The sequence below is a fragment of the Podarcis filfolensis genome, assembly GCF_964270895.1.
Source record: "Podarcis filfolensis genome assembly, chromosome: 1".
NCBI classification, from domain to species: domain Eukaryota; kingdom Metazoa; phylum Chordata; class Lepidosauria; order Squamata; family Lacertidae; genus Podarcis; species Podarcis filfolensis.
Window position 1 is genome coordinate 116,860,798 of NC_139604.1, and position 20,973 is coordinate 116,881,770.

The 20,973-nt window shown below is 42.2% G+C and overlaps 2 protein-coding genes across 7 annotated transcripts in view; one reads left to right on the forward strand and one right to left on the reverse strand.

Moving 5' to 3' along the window:
* Positions 1-20,973, reverse strand: part of LOC310746343 (uncharacterized protein) — a gene marked incomplete at its 5' end in the record, with an annotated part of 432,823 nt that overhangs the window by 251,585 nt on the left and 160,265 nt on the right. The gene's annotated exons all lie outside the window — the stretch shown is intronic.
* VRK1 (VRK serine/threonine kinase 1) overlaps positions 1-20,973 on the forward strand; it is a 50,614-nt gene that overhangs the window by 15,864 nt on the left and 13,777 nt on the right. For all 6 annotated transcript variants that reach the window (XM_083617261.1, XM_083617265.1, XM_083617263.1 and 3 more), the window contains exons 5-11: positions 1,081-1,168; positions 3,683-3,791; positions 3,926-4,018; positions 13,285-13,417; positions 17,943-18,063; positions 19,738-19,796; positions 20,690-20,868. In XM_083617261.1, the coding sequence (XP_083473387.1) occupies positions 1,081-1,168; positions 3,683-3,791; positions 3,926-4,018; positions 13,285-13,417; positions 17,943-18,063; positions 19,738-19,796; positions 20,690-20,868 (782 nt within the window). The remainder of the gene's footprint in view (positions 1-1,080; positions 1,169-3,682; positions 3,792-3,925; positions 4,019-13,284; positions 13,418-17,942; positions 18,064-19,737; positions 19,797-20,689; positions 20,869-20,973) is intronic.

A 20,973-nucleotide genomic window follows, 5' to 3' on the forward strand; every position in this document is an offset into this window, starting at 1 on the left:
ATACCCCACCCATCTGGCTGGGTTTCCCCAACCACTCTGGGCGGCTTCCAACAAAATATTAAAATACAATAGTCTGTCAAACATGAAAAGCTTCCCTAAACAGGGCTGCCTTCAGATGTCTTCTAAAAGTCTGGTAGTTGTTCTTCTCTTTGACATCTGGTGGGAGGGCGTTCCACAGGGTGGGTGCCACTACCGAGAAGGCCCTCTGCCTGGTTCCCTGTAACTTGGCTTCTTGCAGCGAGGGAACCGCCAGAAGGCCCTCGACATTGGACCTTAGTGTCCAGGCAGAACGATGGGGGTGGAGACGCTCCTTCAGGTATACTTGGCCGAGGCCGTTTAGGGCTTTAAAGGTCAGCACCAACACTTTGAATTGTGCTTGGAAACATACTGGGAGCCAGTGTAGGTCTTTCAAGACCGGTGTTATGTGGTCTCAGCGGCCGCTCCCAGTCACCCTTCCAACTCTATGATTCTGTTGAGCCTTAAAATGCTTAGTGTTGATTAGATCACATGCTTAGTAACTAAGGGAGCAATCCTATGCACAAAAAGGTTGGCATAAGGCAAGCTGGTGGAAGTTAAAGTTATACCAGATCCAAACTCCATTCAGCGGCAGGGCTGCTGCTTTGCCTAAGCCTGGCAGATGGAAAACAGGCCTCAAAAAAGGTGTTCTGTTCTGGGTCTCCAGGTCACATGACCAAACTGATTGGGCTTAGGAGCCCTCCTAAGTCCCTCATCCCCCATTCTGGTACAGCCCCCAGAATGCCACTTTTTTGGGTACACTGACCTTGGTTCTGCCAGCCGAGCTGGGATGAGCAAGTTATATGAGCATATCCTTAGCTGATTGGGGACTTAGCACTGGCTGAGCCAGAGATCTGCTGCATCCTAATCTTTTCAACCTGGCAGATCTTGCCATAAGATTGCCCCCTTAGTGAGTTAGTAGTAAATGTTTAGTACTTATCCATAGGCATTCATCATTTTGCCTTCGGTCTGATTTCACTAATCACATCCTTACACTAATATGGCAATAATTGCTTTGCAGAAAGCTGTAACAATGCATATTTGGAAACTTTTTTTTTGTTTCAGTTAAGAAATGGATTTCTTCTCACAAGCTGAAATACTTAGGTGTACCCAAGTACTGGGGTTCTGGCTTGCATCAAAAGAACGGCAAAAGGTACAAACCATTTCTTATTTTTGAGTTTATAGGTAGGATTTTTCATAGCCACTACTCCCCCTGTGTGAGTTTCTCACATGCTTAGCACATCTCAGTAACTGATGGCCTTTGGTGTTGTGTCAGCATTCAGACTTAAAAGTTGATCAATGTGAAAATATCAGAGGAATTGCCATGTGAGAAAAAAATCTGTATAGAGAATTAAACCTGTACGGGGTGAGCTCCCGTTGCTCGGTCCCTGCTCCTGCCCACCTAGCAGTTCGAAAGCATGCCAAGTGCAAGTAGATAAATAGGTACTGCTCCGGCGGGAAGGTAAACGGCATTTCTGTGTGCTGCTCTGGTTCACCAGAAGCGGTTTAGTCATGCTGGCCACATGACCCGGAAGCTGTACGCTGGCTCCCTCGGCCAGTAAAGCGAGATGAGCACCGCAACCCCAGAGTCGGTCACGACTGGACCTAATGGTCAGGGGTCCCTTTACCTTTACCTTTACCAGTTAAATTAATGTTACTGATGAACAGATCAATGTTACTGGAAATATGTACGGACAGATGCATTCAAAAGGCGTTGTTAGATGAATTTTAGAACTTTTTCCCTGAATTGTATCTGGTTGTGTCCCTCTACTTGATGGGAAACTCTTGAATGTAGTTGCAGCAGTGTTTTTTTTCTGGGGGGACGCAGGGGTATGCATACCCCTAAACCTTTTGTGAATCTAAGTTTGGCCTCATTGAGGCCAATATGAGTAGGAAAATGAGAGTACCCCTAAACATTTTTTTTAAAGAAAAAAGGCGCTGAGTAGAAGCTTATGTCACTACTACAATTTTATCTGATTCTCCCTTGCCTTCTAGAACCTCCTGCACCTCCCAAAGTCTTCTCCAGAGGGTTGGGGAAGTAGCACAAGAGGCTGAGGAGAAAGGGGGCATTTTTTAAAAAACCCACCCACCCAGACAGCTCACAGAAAATTCTACATGATCAAAGAGCCCTTATGTTTGGGGAGGGACTGAATTTGTCTATAACCCTCTATTTTTATGGCTCTTTTTTAAAAAAACAACAACCCAAGGGCTTCTGAAGATACACCCTTACATATAGCTCAGTCGTTAGAGCATGATACTCTTAATCACAGGGTCATGTTGTTTGAGCCCCACATTGGGTGAGATTCCTGCATTGCAGGGGGTTGGACTGGATTACCCTTGTGGTCCCTTCCAGCTCTATGATTCTAGGAGCAACTTTTCACAGTCAACTAATACAGCTTCTATTTCTGTGTGAGTCACAAAAGCCCTCCCATCTGCACTCCACGCTTTCCGTAATTTTGCTTTCTGGTTTCTGACCAGAACTCCTTTCCTTGGAATAGTTGCTTGGATGTTCTGCAGCTTTCAGCAGCAGCTTGTTCTGAGTACCACCCTGAAAGGGTGGGTGGGTGCTGTGGGTTCCGTAGTGGTGTTTTCATTTTTAATAAAACGTTGAAATGCCGTATCCTGCTGCTCAAAAGCAATGAGAACTAAAGCAATCTGTTGAAAGTGCATTTTCGATGGCTGTGAACCAGATAGAGTCCTCGGTGGGATCAGGGCATTCTGACCTTGTTGCAGGGCATTAGCACCAGCCAGACCCAAAGAAAAATAAAAATGAGTCAGTTATGTATTGCTTCCTGTACAGCCAGCTTTTGCTCAGAGCGTGGAATATTCACAAGCATTATAGGGCATTTTTTGGAAAAGCAGCTCAACACCACCATGATTTGCTTTTTCAACTCCTTCAGTTTTTTGTTTTTTAAGTGAGCAATTCGAAAATATAGAAGGAATGGTACGTAGAAATGGAAATTATGAAATAGCCATTCATCAAATTATTAAATAAAAAAGTAGAAGAGGAGAGAGAAGCAGCCTGACCCAGCCTTGTCATTTGACACAGAGCAGGATCCTTCCCATTTAGTCAACAGCTTCCTGTTTCTGCAATTGAATCTTATTGAGTTTGGTGGGGCAGTGCCCCACTGGCTGTAACAGATCAACCTCCACTGCTTGAAAGAATTACATTTTCAGTTTGAGATTATAGTATTTATGGATGATCTGCTTCCACACGATCATTCCTGCCTCCTAAGATATTTTGGTGAGGCCCAGACCTCTGCCCCACCAGCATCTCTTTCACCCGCTATCACGGGGCAGGAGACCAGACCCTGGAACACTCTAGTCTTGTCCCTGTTCATTCTTAGGAAATTCGCTTAGCTCTTCTTATTCTGACAGTCCTTCACTGTTCCATTTGTTCTCCTGTTTAGACTTCTCAGTGGCTTATTGTGTATATCTTTTGTTGCTACATAATTTAAATAAATACATTTAACGTATCTACAGTAGATATTAAATTTCTGTTGTTAAATGTTCATGTTTATTCATTTTGTACTTTGCTTTGGGGCTTTTTTTTTCTTTGCTGGAAAGCAACCTAAAATTTAAAATACTTGCACTAAAAAGGTATATATATATTAAGGTATCTCGTATGGATTTTCTTAAAGGCTATGTTTTCTTTTTCTGAAACCAGCTACAGATTTATGGTAATGGACAGATTTGGGAAAGATCTCCAGAAGATTTTTGAAGAGAGAGGAAAGCACTTTACCCGCAAAACAGTATTACTGTTGGGCTTGAGAATAGTAAGTTGAAAATTACGTATTATTAACGCTATCTAATGTAGTTTCTTTGCTTTAAAGTTAACCTGTAAAGAGTAGTTGCCCTCTGCTGTGTGTGGTTTATATATGCTGAAATTGTTCTGTTATGTCTTTATTAGCTTGATGTTTTAGAATACATTCATGAACATGAATATGTGCATGGAGACATCAAGGCCTCAAATCTTCTCCTGGGCTACAAGGCTCCACATCAGGTAACTTCCAGGTTTTTTCTTTCTTCATTGTTTAACCTATTGTTTTTTTTTTAATGGAGCTGCTGTGAACCTCAGCAGAAATCTTGCCTTTATGAATGTGTACAGCATTAATATTTCTGCTTGACATTTATATCTAGTTAATGTTGTACATTTTTTATTCACTTTGCTGGCAGTTGATCAAATTGGCTATTCTGCCCTGAATAATATTCAGGAGAATGCTTGCGATACAAAATGAATTTCAAATAGCTATTTGGGGGTGGAAGTTTAAAATTATATAGTACACCGGTGAATTACATTTGCCTGTCTGCTTTGTCAATTTTTTATTTCCTTTGTTTGAAGAATCCATCAAGCATAAGTGTTCTGTTACTTGGAAAACCTGATTTTTAACATGTTGATTGTTCAAATCAATTGGTTTACAGAAATATCTGTAGCTGTCTAATTTTATTATTATTATTATTTTACATCTTTATTTTTTTTTTTAATAGTATTTTTTATTGCGTTTCTTTCCAAATTTTGTACATTGCAAGCAAATGAGGAGTTTACAAGAAACCATTTTTTTTTTTTTTTTTTTTTTATAACAAACCAATAAAGATCAAAACAAAAATAAATCCCAACTTGGACTTCCCCACCCCTTCCGATTCTGCGTTCTTTATATTAACCTTGTCAGCAATTTATTACCTTATGTCCTACCTTATTGTAACTTTTACATGTTATGTATCTAAATTCAATATATTATATCACAATTTTTATACCTTTAAAATAAACGTAACATGTTCAATTCATATTATCTCCTTTTCTCTTTTATCACTTGATTTACTATTTACTTAATCATGATTGCTAAAGCGTATCCTTTCCAAATCATGCACAATCTTAAGATTCATACAGTTTATAATACTTTTGCAAGTAGTCTTTAAACTTTTTCCAGTCCGCCTCAATTGTTTCTACATCCAAATCTCGGATTCTGCCGGTCAGTTCAGCTATCTCCATGTAGTCCATCAACTGCGTCTGCCATTCCTCCAGCGTGGGTAAATCTTGTGTCTTCCAGTTCTTTGCAATGAGTATTCTTGCTGCTGTACTAGCATACATAAACAAAGCTCTGTCCTTCTTTAACACTTTCTGGTCCACCATGCCCAACAGGAAGGCCTCTGGTTTCTTGGGAAAGGTATACCTAAATACCTTTTTCAACTCATTATAAATCATTTCCCAGAAAGCCTTAACCTTTGGGCATGTCCACCAGAGGTGAAAGAAAGTCCCCTCTGCTTCCTTACACTTCCAACATTTATTGTCAGACAGGTGATGTATCTTAGCTAACTTGACTGGGGTCATGTACCACCGGTATATCATTTTCATAATGTTTTCCTTCAAGGCAGTACTTGCCGTGAATTTCATTCCGGTGTTCCATAACCTTTCCCAGTCTTCAAACATAATGTTGTGTCCAACATCCTGTGCCCATTTAATCATAGCAGATTTAACTGTCTCATCCTGTAAATTCCACATAAGCAGCAAGTTATACATTCTAGATAACAGCTTTGTCTTTGGTTCTAACAATTCTGTCTCTAGTTTCGACTTTTCCACCTGGAAACCAACTTTTTTATCCATTTTGAAAACCTCTTGAATTTGAGCATAATGTAGCCAATCTCGCACCTTATTTTTTAGTTTATCCTGGCTCTGCAACTTCCAATTGTCTCCAATTTTTTCAGTTAGTTCCCAATATTTCGGCCAGTAGGCCTCCATATTGGGTCTTTTTCGGGCCTTGGCCTCCACTGGTGATAACCACCTCGGAGTTTTACTCTCTAGTAAGTCTTTATATTTCATCCAGACTGCAAAAATTGCTTTTCTGACAATGTGGCTTTTAAACAATTTATGTGCTTTAACCTTGTCGTACCATAAGTATGCGTGCCAACCAAAAGCATTATTAAAACCTTCCAGATCTAGGACATCAGTGTTTTCCAACAAGAACCAATCTTTCAACCAGCAGAAGGCTGCAGCTTCATAGTACAACCTCAGGTCCGGCAGGGCAAACCCCCCTCTTTCTTTTGAATCTGTTAATATTTTGAACTTTATTCGGGGCTTTTTGCCCTGCCAGATAAATCTAGATATATCCTTCTGCCATTTTCCAAAGCAATCCACTCTGTCCACGATCTGTAAGGTTTGAAACAAAAATAACATTTTCGGCAACACATTCATTTTTATAGCTGCGATTCTTCCCAACAAGGAAAGTTTCAATCTTGACCAAATTTCTAAATCCTTTTTAACTTCCAACCAACATTTCTCATAATTATCCTTAAATAAATTCAAATTTTTGGAGGACAAATAGATCCCAAGGTATTTCACTTTTTTAACCACATTCAGCTCTGTTTCTCTCTGAAACCCCTCTATTTCTGTAATTGTTAAATTTTTGGTCAGAACCTTAGTTTTTTGTTTATTCAACCTAAATCCCGCCACCCGACCAAATTCAGATATAAGTTCAAGAACTTTTTTTGTACTGGATTCTGGCTCCTGCAGTGTCAAAACTAGGTCATCTGCAAAAGCTTTCAGTTTATATTGTTTCACTCCGACCTCTATCCCTTGTACCAACCGGTCCTCTCTGATCATATTCAGTAGCACCTCCAGGACTGAAATAAATAACAGAGGGGATAGAGGGCACCCTTGTCGTGTCCCTTTTTCAATTTTAAATTCCTCCGTCACCACATTGTTCACTATTAATTTAGCTTTTTGTTCTGAATAGATTGCATGTAATCCATTCTCAAACCCCCGTCCTACTCCCATCCCTTCCAAGTTCTTCTTCATAAACATCCAAGATATGTTGTCAAAAGCTTTCTCCGCATCAATAAAAATTAACACCGCCCTTGTGTTCCTGTTAGTCTGCAAAAGTTCTAAAATGTCAATGATGTTTCTGGTGTTCTCATATAAATGTCTACCAGGGAGAAAGCCTGCTTGGTCTTTATGAATTACTTCATTTAAAACTTTTTTAAGTCTATTTGCCAAAATGTCTGCAAATATTTTGTAATCCACATTTAGGAGTGAGATAGGACGGTAGTTTTTAAGCTGAGTCTTTTCAGATTCTGACTTAGGTATCAATGTGATGAAGGCTTCTTTCCACGTTTCTGGTGCCCTCTTCCCATCCATGATCTGGTTGCATACCTCCAACAAAGGTTGTATCAAATAATCCTTCAGAACCTTATAATATTTGGAGGTAAGCCCATCCGGGCCTGGAGATTTGCCTAGTTGCATGTTCTGAATGGCACCTTCAATTTCCTGTGAGGTTATTATAGAGTTCAAGATTGATCTTTTATCTTGAGTTATTTTTGATAGTCCATTTATCTTTAAAAATTGATCTATCTCTGATTCTTTCTGGGGCCCCTGTGCATACAGTTCTTTGAAGTATCTGTGGAAACACTTCCTAATTTCTTCTGGTTTCTGTACTATCCTTCCATCAATCTCTAGATTTGTTATCGTATTTAGCTTTTGTCTTTTTTTCAGCTGCCAAGCTAGCAGCTTTCCACATTTATTTGCTGATTCAAAGGATCTTTGCTTCATCTGTTTTATTTTCCATTCAATCTCCTGATTGATCAATTTTGAGTATTCTGCTTGATGGAATTTAATTTCTCTCAGCACCTCCTTGGACTTTGGTTTGGTTCTCAGTTTTTTCTCTCCTTGGTGTATTTTCTCCAGTATTTTGTCCTTCTTTCCTTTCCAGAGTTTTTTCTTAATTATATTCTGTTGTATCAGAAACCCTCTCATAACAGCTTTGCTTGCATCCCAAATCGTTCTTTTTTCAACTGTAGTATTCAGATTTATCTCAAAATAATCCTTTAATGTTTTTTGGGCCTTTTTCACAATCTCTTGATCTCTTAGTAGTGTGTCATTCATTCTCCATCTGAAGGAACCGGGTTGAGTTAATCTAAGTTCTATTTTCAAGGCGTTGTGGTCGGAGCATGTTTTTGGGCAGATTTCCACCTTTTTAGTCTTAGGTGCCAGCCCCCTGGAAGTCCAGATTTGGTCGATCCTTGACCAGGACAGGTGGGCCTCAGAGAAAAAAGTTCCTTCTTTACCTAGGGGGTTCTTTGTCCTCCATATGTCGATCAAATCCAGATTGTCAGTCAATTCGAAAAAAGTTTTAGGCAGTCTGCCGTCTGATGTTAAGTTCTGGTTGTAAGACTTATCCATATGTGTAGACACCACTCCATTCATATCTCCCATCATTATGATGTTAGCATAATCCAGATAGTCCAGCAGCGTCTCATGCAGCTTCTTGAAAAATTCTAATTTCCCGTCATTTGGGGCATAAATTCCTAATATCAATATTTTTTCTCCTTGGGTTTGAATTTCAATTGCCAAAATTCTTCCTTGTTCATCCTTAAATAAAAATTTAGGTGTCAGGCTCTCCTTGGCATAAATCACCACTCCTCTTTTCTTTACTTTGTCAGACGAAATAAATTCTTGGCCTAGTCTTTTATTAACCAAAACCTTCCTGTGGAGCCTGGTCACATGGGTTTCTTGTAAGCAAATAATGTCCAATTGTTCTTTCTTCAATATGTGAAATAACCTCCTTCTTTTCTCCGGGGAATTTCCGCCATTTATATTCCAACTGAGTAGCCGCAGAGACATCCTGAACTATTCTGCCACACCTAGAGCGGTGTGTCTTCTTTCTCCTCTGGTTCCGAAGGTGCAGGTGTTGCTCCACCTGGGTTGAGTATAGGCCAATTAGCTGCTGCTTCTTTTTGGAGATCTTCTCCGTGGTCGTGCAGGAACTTTTGTAGGTCCTCTGGTGATCTTATTTTAACCTTCTTCTGTTTGTAAGTAAATGATAACCCTTGTGGGAACTCCCACCTATAAGGAATTGTGTTGAGTCTCAGCAACTTAGCCAATTCTGAATAGGTGGCTCTCAAGTCCAATAACTGTTTAGGAATATCTCGGTAAATTTCCACCCTTTTCTCTTGTATCACAATTGAGTTTTTGAAATGTAGGCCTAGTATTTTGTCTCTCTCTTCCCTTGATCTCAAAGCTATTAAGCAGTCTCTGGACCTGTCTTTTCTTACTAATCTTCCCAACCGAAAAGCCGATACAATTTTGAAATCACTTTCTTCTTTTAAGTCCCAGAACTTTGTAAACTCTGTTGTCAAAAGTCCAATCAGATCTTCTTGTTCAATTTCTGGGACTGCCCTTAGCCTGAGGTTGGTCTCGCGATTTTTCAATTCCACCAACGAGAGATAGGTTTGTTGGTCCCCTATCTGTTTATGGAGAGGCTTGACTTCCGCTTTAACTTCCTCGACTTCTTTTTTAGCTGATGTTGCAATTTGAGCGGCTTCCCCTGCCAGTTTACGATTCTCTTCTGTTGCTCCTTGCAATTTTTCAATTGCTAGGTTATGTTGGGAAACCTGATCTGTCAATTTCTGGATCGAGGATGTTGCTTGATCAATTTTTATTGATTGGTTATCAATTTTTTGATTTATTGCTGACAATTGTTCCAAAACTTGTTTCAGTATTCCCTCAGCTCCTCCTGCTGCCATATCTTCCTCTTCAGATCTTTCAGGCTTTTCGGTTTCTACTTTTTGTGTCGCAAGCACAGCTGGAACTGATAATCTACGTCCCTGAGTTAAAGTTGTTTGCAAAAGCTGTGCTTGCTTTTTTGCTTTCTCTTTCTCCTTAGCTTCTTTAGCTTTGGCTGCTCTTGTCTTTCCTGTGCCACTCATCAGTCAATGTTCAAGGTCAAATGTTGTAGTCCCATGGGAAAGGCAAGCCCAAAATTAAAAACAGTCTATTGAGAGAAGATAAACAGAAAAACTTTTCCCAGGCCTCTATATTCCCAATGTCCTCTAGGGGGAGTGCCACCAAAGTTTTAGTAAGAAGAAGATAACTTTTCCGCCATTAAAGTCCCTTTGTTCCAACTTTAAAAACAATTTTAAAGGCAAATTAGTTCCAGCACACTAAGAAAAAAGTCCTGCAGGGCACTTTTAAACATGTAACAAAGTTCCAGCAAGGTGCCTGCAATTGTATCCACTTCAGCTAAGTAAGCTCAATATTACACTATCCAGTTACAAAAATATCTGGAAGTTTGCAACAGTTCCGCAGTTTAAACAACTTTACCCGGCCACCCGGGAATTTGGGGTTAGAATCTTCCCTTGCCCCTTGGGGGACCGCTCCAGGTCAAATTTATGCTGTATTTATTCTTTAAAAGGAAAATTCAAGTGTGCACGAAAGTCCCAGTTTAAAGCTTTAAAGCTTCCCTGTTCACAGCGCTTTCCGCTCTTTAGACCGTCTGCTTTGATCTTGAAGGCAGTGCCGGAAGACGGACTTCCTCTTTCTCGTCTCCCGTTTTTAGCCAAATTTTCCAAATTAATTTGTAGGATCTTGGGTCCTTACTCACGGGTTTGATGTTTCAGCCCGATGTTTCTTGGAAGAAAGGTCAGCGCTCATCCGTGACAGCCGCGCGGCTTCGCCTCCGCAGAAAGAGCGATGAACCCACAGCACCGCTCCCCCTCCTTCACTCCGGAGCCCCTTACGGGGTTCCTTTTGTGATTTCGGGGTCGCTCCAGGTGCCCGCCGGGTCCCACGGCCACGGACTCACTCTGCCCGTGGTTTATCTTGATGGGTTGCCGCTGCGCCGTCGCGAACAACCCTTTTCTGCGGTGCCCCTCTTCAGAGCTCGAAGAGGTCCGCCATCACGGTTTCGCGCCGCCTCCGGAAGTCTATTATTTTACATCTTTAGTGTTTGGCAAATGCACATACAAAGTCCATAATTTCCCCTTGTTTGAGTGCTTATCTTGGAGTGAATAAGCGAGTGTTATACTTTTTTTAAAGTGGCCCAACTAGCTTTGCAAATGAATTTGTGACACTTACTAGTCTACAAAAAAAAGGAAAGAAAAGAAAAAAAGCTTTACTAGTCTGCTACCCACATGTATATGGACTAAACTGGCCAGAGGTCTAAATGTCACTGGGCAATTGCATTTTTTTTATATATACCCAAGAAAGAGTGCCAGCAAGGAAAGATCAGCTCCTGCCCTCATCTAATAAAGATGCCCATTTGAAGTTCACTGCTGTTCTGGCATTGCTGAACTGATCTCCACCCTCTACCTATTCCCTCCCTTCCCTTCCCTTGGATGTCTTGTGTTTTTTAGTCTGCCAGCCTGAGGTCAAGGCCTGTGTCTCATTTTAATTTATGTACAGTGCCTCCCACCAGGACTGTATTGAATTTTTCATTGATGTGAGCTGCTTTGGGAGACAATATTTTTGTCCGAAAGGTAGGATGAAAATATAATTATTAAAAACGGTTGAACAATTTGTTAAATCCTTTAATATCAAATTAAGTATTCAACCAGAGGGTAGAAAACTCTTGGTCCTATTGGAGGAAGGGAGAGCAGAATTTCTCCATTTAAGGTATAGGGAAGAAGATGGTGCTGATAGTGACTGGAGTCACTGTGCCAATTAGTGAGTCTCAAACAGATGCAAACCATCCTCTACCATCTGAGTGGGTAGTGTCTGTTTGTTAAAAAATGAGCAGGAGTCTTCTGTAACTGAGTGAAAGCACTTACCATCTTACTGAGCATTCGTGATAGGTTTTAAAAAGAAATTATAGATCAAACTTATCTTGGTGACTTGACGCAAATCGGAGCCTTCGGGTCTCCACCAGCTCACCTGGGGTAATTTGGTCAGATCCATGCAGCCAACCAAATGTTTCTTTTTCAAGGATTATAAGACAATATAGTATTTACCTATATAGTTTAAAATCCCCCCCAACTGTTATTTTAAAGCTTGTATTGGATTTCTCTAGATCAGAGACCAGGAATCTGTGGCCTTCCCATTGTTGTTGGACTTTAACTCCTATCAGTCCCAGCCAACACGGCCAGAGATGATGGGAGTTGAATCCCAGCCTTGTATTTAAGCACTAGCCTGGTAGCCATAAGTGACAAAGAATTGCATACAGGTGAGCAAACAGGCTGTTGGAGGAGAGATGGAGTGCTCCTTCCCTGCCTTGTGTCCATAGAAACCAAGCAGGCTGTCAGAAGAGGAAAAACCCCTCCTCCATGCCCATCATAGAAATGCAGCGGGCTGCTGCAGCAGAGACAGAGTTTCCTGTGCCAGTCCCCAGCAGGATAGCAAAAAATTGTTACAGGCTAGTAACTTTTGTGGGTTTATTTGCAAGGTTGTTTTAATCCACTGGTCTTCCCATCCCTGCTCTAGATAGAAACACAGCATACAGGTAGACTTGCTTTAACTTGGTTTCTTCCTTTATTTTAACAACAAGAAAAAGCAAGTATCTCACTATGGGATTGTGTTATATTGGAGTACGTGGAATCAATGATTAGTCACACCCAGTCATGAATGCCTCTTCCGTAGGCAAGATAGTGGAGAGAGCAGAAATTCCTGGAAGATGTGGATTAGCTAGATCAATTTCATTCTGTGTTCAGGTTTTGACTGAACCAACCTTGGTCACCCTGATAGATGACCTGGATTGATAGAGGGACGGTGGGATGCATCTTTTGCTCCTGCTTCTCAAACCGCCTGCAACTTTTGATACAATTGACAAGGGTGGCTTTCTGGGATAGGTATTGGGGGCACTGATTTACAGTGGTTCCATTGCAACCTGCACATAACCCTGGTGCTTAAAAACTTGCACCGGCTGCCCATATGTTACCCAGCCAGGTTCAAGGTTCTTGTATTAATTTACAAGGCCTTTAACAACATGGGTCCAGAGTATCCAAAGGACCACTTGATCCGTTATATCCCAGCTTGATCACTGAGATCTTTTGTGACATCTCTGTTGGCGATCCCCTGTGGCTCAGGTGGCATGGCTCATAACTGCTAGAAGCCATGTGTTCAGAGCTGTGGGCCCAAACTTATGGAGCTCTCATCCCAACTGAGATTAGACAGGCACCTCCTTGCTGAACTTTACATGCATGGCAGTAGAAACTAGTGTTCCGTTTTATGATGACTTTTTATTATTTTATATTCTGCATGGTTTATGTTTATGTGCATTGCTTAGAAATATATAAATGACAGTATATAAATATATAAATGACAGTATATAAATATATAAATGACAGTATATAAATATATAAATGACAGTATATAAATATATAAATGACAGTATATAAATGACTTTAATAAAGCAATAAGTAAAAATGAATAGTTTGTAGATGTTTGTTCAAGTATAACCTAAGCATTTGAAGTCTGAATGATAAGAGAATTTTTGAAAGTATTGTAAAAGCGTCCTTATAAATTCTTGGATGACGCTCGTCTTTGTGCATTTGGAATCTTAACAGGTGTACTTGGTGGATTATGGTCTCGCCTATCGATACTGTCCGGAAGGTAACCACAAAGATTATAAAGAGAATCCCAAGAGGTGTCACGATGGAACTCTTGAATTTACTAGTATTGATGCTCACAAGGGGGTGGGTAAGTAGTTTTGCTTTGCTTCTTGCATAACGTTTCTTGTGGTTGCTGTGAATGCAAGGTAATGAGCTTGAAAATGTGGCCATGTTGAAATACTGGTCTAAAGTAGCCCACTTACATATCAAGAATTAATTTAGAATCCCACAGTGGGAACAAAGCTGCGAATAATTAGCAGAATAACTTGAAACGATGTTACAAACCAGATTGTAGTAGTGTTGGAGAATAATAATACAGTAGCACTTCGGCTTACGTTACCCTCAGGTAATGTAAACTTCGGGTTGCGAAAGCGGCAAACCCAGAAGTGTTTAGCCGCGCATGCATGCACAGAAGCGGCCCCTCTGGGTGCGGAAACCTCGGGATTCGACCAGAGCTCCGGAACGGATCCTGCCCGCAACCGGAGGTACCACTGTATCAACATTGTCTGCAAACGGGGCATCTGCGTGCTGAAATCTTTGTACAGATTGTCTTACTTGGCCAGTCAAATATTAATATATTTTATCATATTGCCAAGTATAGAAAACAAGACTACTTTTTTTTTTTTTTACATATTAGCTCTTAAAAAATATGTTTAGATCTTAGATGGTAAAGAATGGATGAATGCACATCCAAAGATGAGAGAGGAAGCAGCCTTATGCTGATTCAGACTGTTGGTTCATCTAGCTTAGCGTTGGCTATACTGACTGATAGGGCATTCCCAGGGTTTCATGCAGGAGTCTTTTTCCAACCCTGTCTGGAAACGGCAGGAATTGAACCCAGGACTTTCTGCATGCAAAGCACATTCTGAACCACAGAGCTACACCCAGCTACTTTCACATAGCCTGAGCGCTCCTTTTTTTCTAAGCAGGATTTCTAAGTACAGAAGAGGTTAGCTGTTTTTAAATTCACAAGCTTTCGGCTTCAGGTGGGTACTGCTGCTGAAAACAACGGATAAAAGCAAACCTCTTGCTTACTATTATTATTAAAATTTGTATGCCTTCCTATACCTGTAGACCTCAGGGCGGTTCACAACATAAAATCGCAATATACAAAACACAAAATCCTTAATAAAAGTAAGAACGAAAACAAACCAATAATTCCCCTCCTTTTCCACAACACATTTAAAGGGGAATAATAATAATAATAATAATAATAATAATAATAATAATAATAATTTATTATTTGTACCCCGCCCATCTGGCTGGGTTTCCCCAGCCACTCTGGGCGGCTTCCAACAAAGATGAAAAATACACTAAAATGTCACATATTAAAAACTTCCCTGAACAGGGCTGCCTTCAGATGTCTTCTGAATGTCAGGTAGTTGTTTATCGCTTTGACATCTGATGGGAGGGCGTTCCACAGGGTGGGCGCCACTACCGAGAAGGCCCTCTGCCTGGTTCCCTGTAACTTGGCCTCTCGCAGTGAGGGAACCGCCAGAAGGCCCTCGGAGCTGGACCTCAGTGTCCGGGCAGAACGATGGGGGAGGAGACGCTCCTTCAGATATACTGGACCGAGGCCGTTTAGGGCTTTAAAGGTCAGCACCAACACTTTGAATTGTGCTCGGAAACGTACTGGGAGCCAATGTAGGTCTTTCAAGACCGGTGTTATATGGTCTCGGCGGCCGCTCCCAGTCACCAGTCTAGCTGCCGCATTCTGGATTAGTTGTAGTTTCCGGGTCACCTTCAAAGGTAGCCCCACGTAGAGCGCATTGCAGTAGTCCAAGCGGGAGATAACCAGAGCATGCACCACTCTGGCGAGACAGTCTGCAGGCAGATAGGGTCTCAGCCTACGTACCAGATGGATACAGATTTGACCTGCGCCTCCATGGACAGCTGTGAGTCCAAAATGACTCCCAGACTGCGCACCTGGTCCTTCGGGGGCACAGTTACCCCATTCAGGACCAGGGAATCCTCCACACCTGCCCGCCTCCTGTCCCCCAAAAACAGTACTTCTGTCTTGTCAGGATTCAACCTCAATCTGTTAGCAGCCATCCATCCTCCAACTGCCTCCAGACACTCACACAGGACCTTCACCGCCTTCACTGGTTCTGATTTAAAAGAGAGGTAGAGCTGCGTATCATCCGCATACTTATGAACACCCAGCCCAAACCTCCTGATGATCTCTCCCAGTGGCTGCATGTAAATGTTGAAAAGCATGGGGGAGAGGACAGAACCCTGAGGCACCCCACAAGTGAGAGCCCAGGGGTCTGAACACTTATCCCCCACCACCACTTTCTGAACACGGCCCAGGAGGAAGGAGTGGAACCACTGTATGACAGTGCTCCCAGCTCCCAGCCCCTCAAGACGGTCCAGAAGGATGTTATGGTCGATGGTATCAAACGCCGCTGAGAGATCCAGCAGAACTAGGAAACAGCTCTCACCTTTGTCCCTAGCCCGCGGGAGATCATCAACCAGTGCGACCAAGGCAGTTTCAGTCCCATGATGAGGCCTGAATACCGACTGGAAGGGATCCAAATGGTCCGCTTCTTCCAGGCGTGCCTGGAGTTGTTCAGCAACCACTCGCTCAATCACCTTGCCCAAGAATGGAAGATTTGAGACTGGGCGATAATTGGCCATCGTGGCCGCATCTAAAGATGTTTTTTTAAGAAGCGGTTTAATAACCGCCTCTTTCAGCGGGTCTAGGAAGGCTCCCTCATGGAGGGAAGCATTCACCACCCCACGAAGCCGATCGCCCAGTCCTTCCCGGCTAGCTTTTATAAACCAGGATGGGCAAGGATCCAGGAGACAGGTGGTTGGCTTCACTCATCCAAGCAGCCTGTCCACATCCTCGGAGGTAACAGATTGGAATTGATCCCACACAACTTGACTAGACAGGACTCTAGCACTCTCCCGCCCTGGCCCTGCTCCCACGGTGGAGTCTACTTCTTCCCGAATCTGAGCGATTTTATCTGCAAAAAACTTTGGAAAATCATTGCAGGAGATCATGTGGCCCGTACTGGGCCCCGATGTCGCAGGTGGTTCCGCTAAATTGTGAACCACCTGAAAAAGTCTCCTGCTGCTGTTTTCTGTAGATGCAATAGAGGCGGCAAAGAAAGTCTTCTTCGCCGTCGCTATCGCCACTTGGTAGGCTCGACGTTGGGCTCTAACCTGTGTCCGGTCAGATTCGGAATGAGTTATCCGCCACCGGCGCTCTAGCCGTCTCAACGATTGTTTCATTGCCCTCAGATCCGTGGAAAACCACGGGGCTGTCCGGGCTCCATGCAATCGGAGAGGGCGCTTCGGAGCCAAACAGTCAATAGCCCTGGTTAACTCCACATTCCAGTGGGCCACCAGAGAATCGGCTGAAAGGCCATCAACATGGGATAAAGCATCCCCTACCACTCTCTGGAAACCATTTGGATCCATTAAGTGGCGGGGGCGGACCATCCGAATCGGTCCCACCTCCCTGCAGAGGGGATGGGTCGCAGAGAAGTCCATGAATTGGATGTCAATCAGCCAAAGGCCTGGTTAAAGAGGCATGTTTTCACCTGGCGCCTAAAGGTGTGTAAGGAAGGTGCCAGCTGAACGTCACTGGGGAGCCCTCGCAGAAAATGCCTGTTCTCATGTTGCCACCTTCCAGACTTCTCATGGAGGAGGCACATGAGGATGATCTCAGTGTCTGGGAAGGTGCATATGGAGAAAAAACTGCCCTTGAGGCATTGCTTTCCATTATTCTATGCATGCATATCTGTTCTTTGGATCCAGGCTTTTTAAAGCAATCTTGATTGATTTTCAGATTATGAGTTGCATTGGTACGTTACAGTGGTGAGAGCAATGGCACATTGTTGCATTTCTTCTCGTAAGACAGAAGTTTTAAAAGTACAATTCCAGGGGTTGGTGTCATTCTCGTGCTGTCCACAGTCAGAGACCAATGGTAAAAAAATAAAATAATTTAAAACTAAAAAGGGTCCCATCAGGAAGTGTGTCATGGGTCACTGTGCCTCAAAGTACATGTCTTCTAAGTTTACTAGGTTCAGGATCTTGAAAATGTTGAACCCAAAATGGTTTTGGACTTGTGCTAATGCAATGAGTGGCTCCCCATTCTTGTCATGCTGCTGAGGATAGTCTCAAAAGCAATCTAAAAGAAACCCCACTGGACAGGTGCAAATCCTTGGGTACCACTAAAGTAGCTGTTTGGATCCAAGCCATAGTAATCTCTGACACCACTTAGAAACCTCATCAATTACACACCTCTTCTCCCTGCACCATTTAATCTCCAACCAGGCAGAACAGCAGCTGGGGACTCTCCATACCTCACCTCTCTATTCACTGATGACACTGGAATAATGATCCACCCTTAGAAGACCCTGAACTATGAGCCCCTGTAGGCCTGTGACCAATAGTACCATGCCAAATCTTTGCCGATGTTCCACACATTCTAAAGAGATCCCGTCCATCAGTTTTGAAAGACCCTGTGACAGTACATTGATGGCTCCTTCTGGATTCTTAAGAAAATATTTTATAGTTCCCAAACTTGATCTATGAATCATCTATAGATCTTTAAATTGACTATAAAACATAACTGTGAAGTTAATGCTCTGTTTTGTTTGCAGCTCCATCAAGACGTGGTGACTTGGAAATTCTGGGTTATTGTATGATCTGCTGGCTTTGTGGTAAACTCCCTTGGGAAGACAATCTGAAAGACCCCAATTATGTCAAAGACTCCAAAATTAGGTAAAACTCTTATTTTTAATTTTCAAAAACAAATTTGTCTTATTCAAAATAGTAATATTTCAGCTCGGCTGATAGCGAGGCCCCCAAATTCAAAATTTTAGTCAGATGTATGGTTGGGGCCTGACTACCCAAAAGGAATGAGATTACTCTATTTTCCAATACTCACCTAACTGAATGAAAAGCCCTTATTTAAATAATACAATAAGGTATTCACATTGATTATGGGTATTCCTCATTTTACGTAAAAGAAAACAGATGACAGGGCTGGCCCAGGACATTTTGCCACTTGAGGCAACCCCCCCCCCGTCTACTCCCCACCCCTTCCTCCTCCACAGTCCCTCGCTTCTGCCAGCACACTGAGGCTTCCCTGGGTGGTGGTCAAGGAGTTGCAGCAGCAGGCAGGCTGCAGGGGCGTGGCCAAGACAGTGGTGTGAGGCTGCAGTGGCAAAGGAGCAGGAGGAGGTGCCCAGCATCTGGCAGCAGTGAGCAGCAGGTACACAGCGGCACCGCCATCTACAGGAGCCTGCCGCCCTGAGGCATCTGCCTGATGGGCGGGCCAGACCTGACAGGTGAACATACTGAACATGCAGCAAATGGAAAGTGTAGCTGTTGAACAAGTAGCTCACCATCCACTTTTCATCAGTCTCATTGCACATATCATCCAAACTTAGGAATCCCATTAAATGCACCCACCTATGCACTGCTGCTTTTTTTTTTATTTGCAACAGTCTGATGGGGCCTTGGTAGCCAGAAACCGCAAACAGGGGCATAGTATATTCTGTTACTGCTGAAAATTTCTAGGCAATGAGTACATACGACCTACTCATCCCACATCCCTCTTAGTTTGCAACAGATTCCTGACATGATTAGCATAGCCATAGTTTTATTAACTTTGGGCTCAGATCTGTTTTTGAACAAACTGCCCTGAAATAACCTAGATGCTAAATCATTACCACAGTGTTCCTCATTTGCTAGCTTTCGTGAATTACAGGGTAATCACCCCTCCCTGCTCAGCATAGCTGGAATGGGGAACCTGTGGGTTGGCTGCAGCCCACAGCCAGATTTCATCTAGCTCTCTAGGTCCTGTCTCAACCATCTGTGGAGAGGGAAAGGGGCTTAGCTGTTGTGCAAAGTGTGCGGTTGCAAGTCCATCCTCTGCAAGTAGATATGCTGGTGTGGGGCCTCTAGACAGCATTCCGCTGGGGAAATGTGGCCCTCAGCTCTGAAAATGTTTCTGGCCTCTTATGTCAGTGTAATTTCAATTTGCCTATTATTTCTGCTTGAAAGTTCTGACTTTCTCTACTTTCCCAACACAGGTTGGTCTAATTAAAGGCCCCGGCTTTCCTATTTGATATACATGCATGATTCTCTGGGAATTTCATGATATAGTAACACATCCATCAAAAACATAATGCAATAATCTTTTCATTCATCCACAGTTTTGATTGCCTGTATATTTTGAGCAAATGTTGCTAAATGAGATTGTACTATATTAGAAAATGAGGTATTTTATTCAGTACTGAAGTATAATTTTAAAATTTAAGGGATTTGCCCCATTTTTACTCACATCATTGTGTTGATACACACTTATTTACCTAAGGGAGAAAATTCACCAAAAATACTAGCTGCTGATCTCTTAAACATAACTTGTCTGCTTCCCCCCACCCCCGTCAGGTATACAGATAATATTGCAGACTTGATGAGTGAGTGTTTCTCTAAAAAAGATAAACCAGGTAAGAAGATTCAATTTTCATATTAACCCATAATGAAACTTTTGTAAAAAATTTTTTTACAAGAATTATAAAAAAGAATTCAAAGGGGTTTTGTTGAAACAAAAAGTGTCCAGGATCTGCTTGTTTTTGGAGAGCTTCTGGTGCTCATTTTCCAAACAAAGTTAAAACGGCCTCTTGAACAACTTGCTACATATTTGTACATTTTGCATTTTGCAAATATAGTTGAGGTTGTCATGAAATTGCAGGATGAAAGGATTGGCTTGCAAGGAAATATTTTTTCTTTTTAATGCAGGGGGGGGGCAAAATTCACAGCTATTAAGATCGTTTAGCGTTCACACATAGACCACCAGTGGGATTTGGGATGCCAGAAGGATGCAGATTCTTCAGTCATAGCATGCAACACACATGAAACATGTCTGGCTTTCAGATCATGACAATTTTTGCTTGCTGGAGAGAAGTGTGTATTTGTGCCTGCAGACCAAACAAGCACTTTATGTCTAAAATACTGGAAAACGTGACATAATTTCCGGGAAGTTTAAAAACTCCTGAATGAATTGAACTTAGAAAGTGTAAGTCATTGGGCTCAAGTCTGTTTTCATTGAAATAAACACTCCTGAGCAAGACTAGTGTATTTTGTAAACGCCTCCTTCCAAAGCAAAATTGCAGGGTTGTTTGTAGTGCTTTCTTACTGAAACGCTAGGATGGCTTTTTCATGACGAAGGGTGATATTCAGCATAAGTCCTACTCCGAGTAAACCCTTGAAATCAGATTCTGCACAACAGCCATGGCTGAGCGGTAGCATAGAATTGTGTGAATTTTCTAGGTGAATCACTTTAGAATGTGTTTGTAGTATAATTCAATCTCCTTAGACAGACACTTATTGTTTATTTCAGATGAAATAGCCAAATACATGGAAACGGTGATGTCTCTGACTTATGCTGAGAAACCACCATACGAGCAGTTACGGGAAATACTTCTTCGGGGTCTCAAGGACATTGGTCAGAAGGATGATGGTATACTGGACTTGGATGTTTCAGAGAATGGAGACATTCCAGCAAAGCCTGCACTTAAGGTCTTTACTTTTTAATTCAGATCAGTATTTAATGCCTCTTCTTTTCAGCTGGAAAGCGAGTGAGTGCTGTTGGAAATGGGTGTCACGTAGGTGAAATCCAGACTG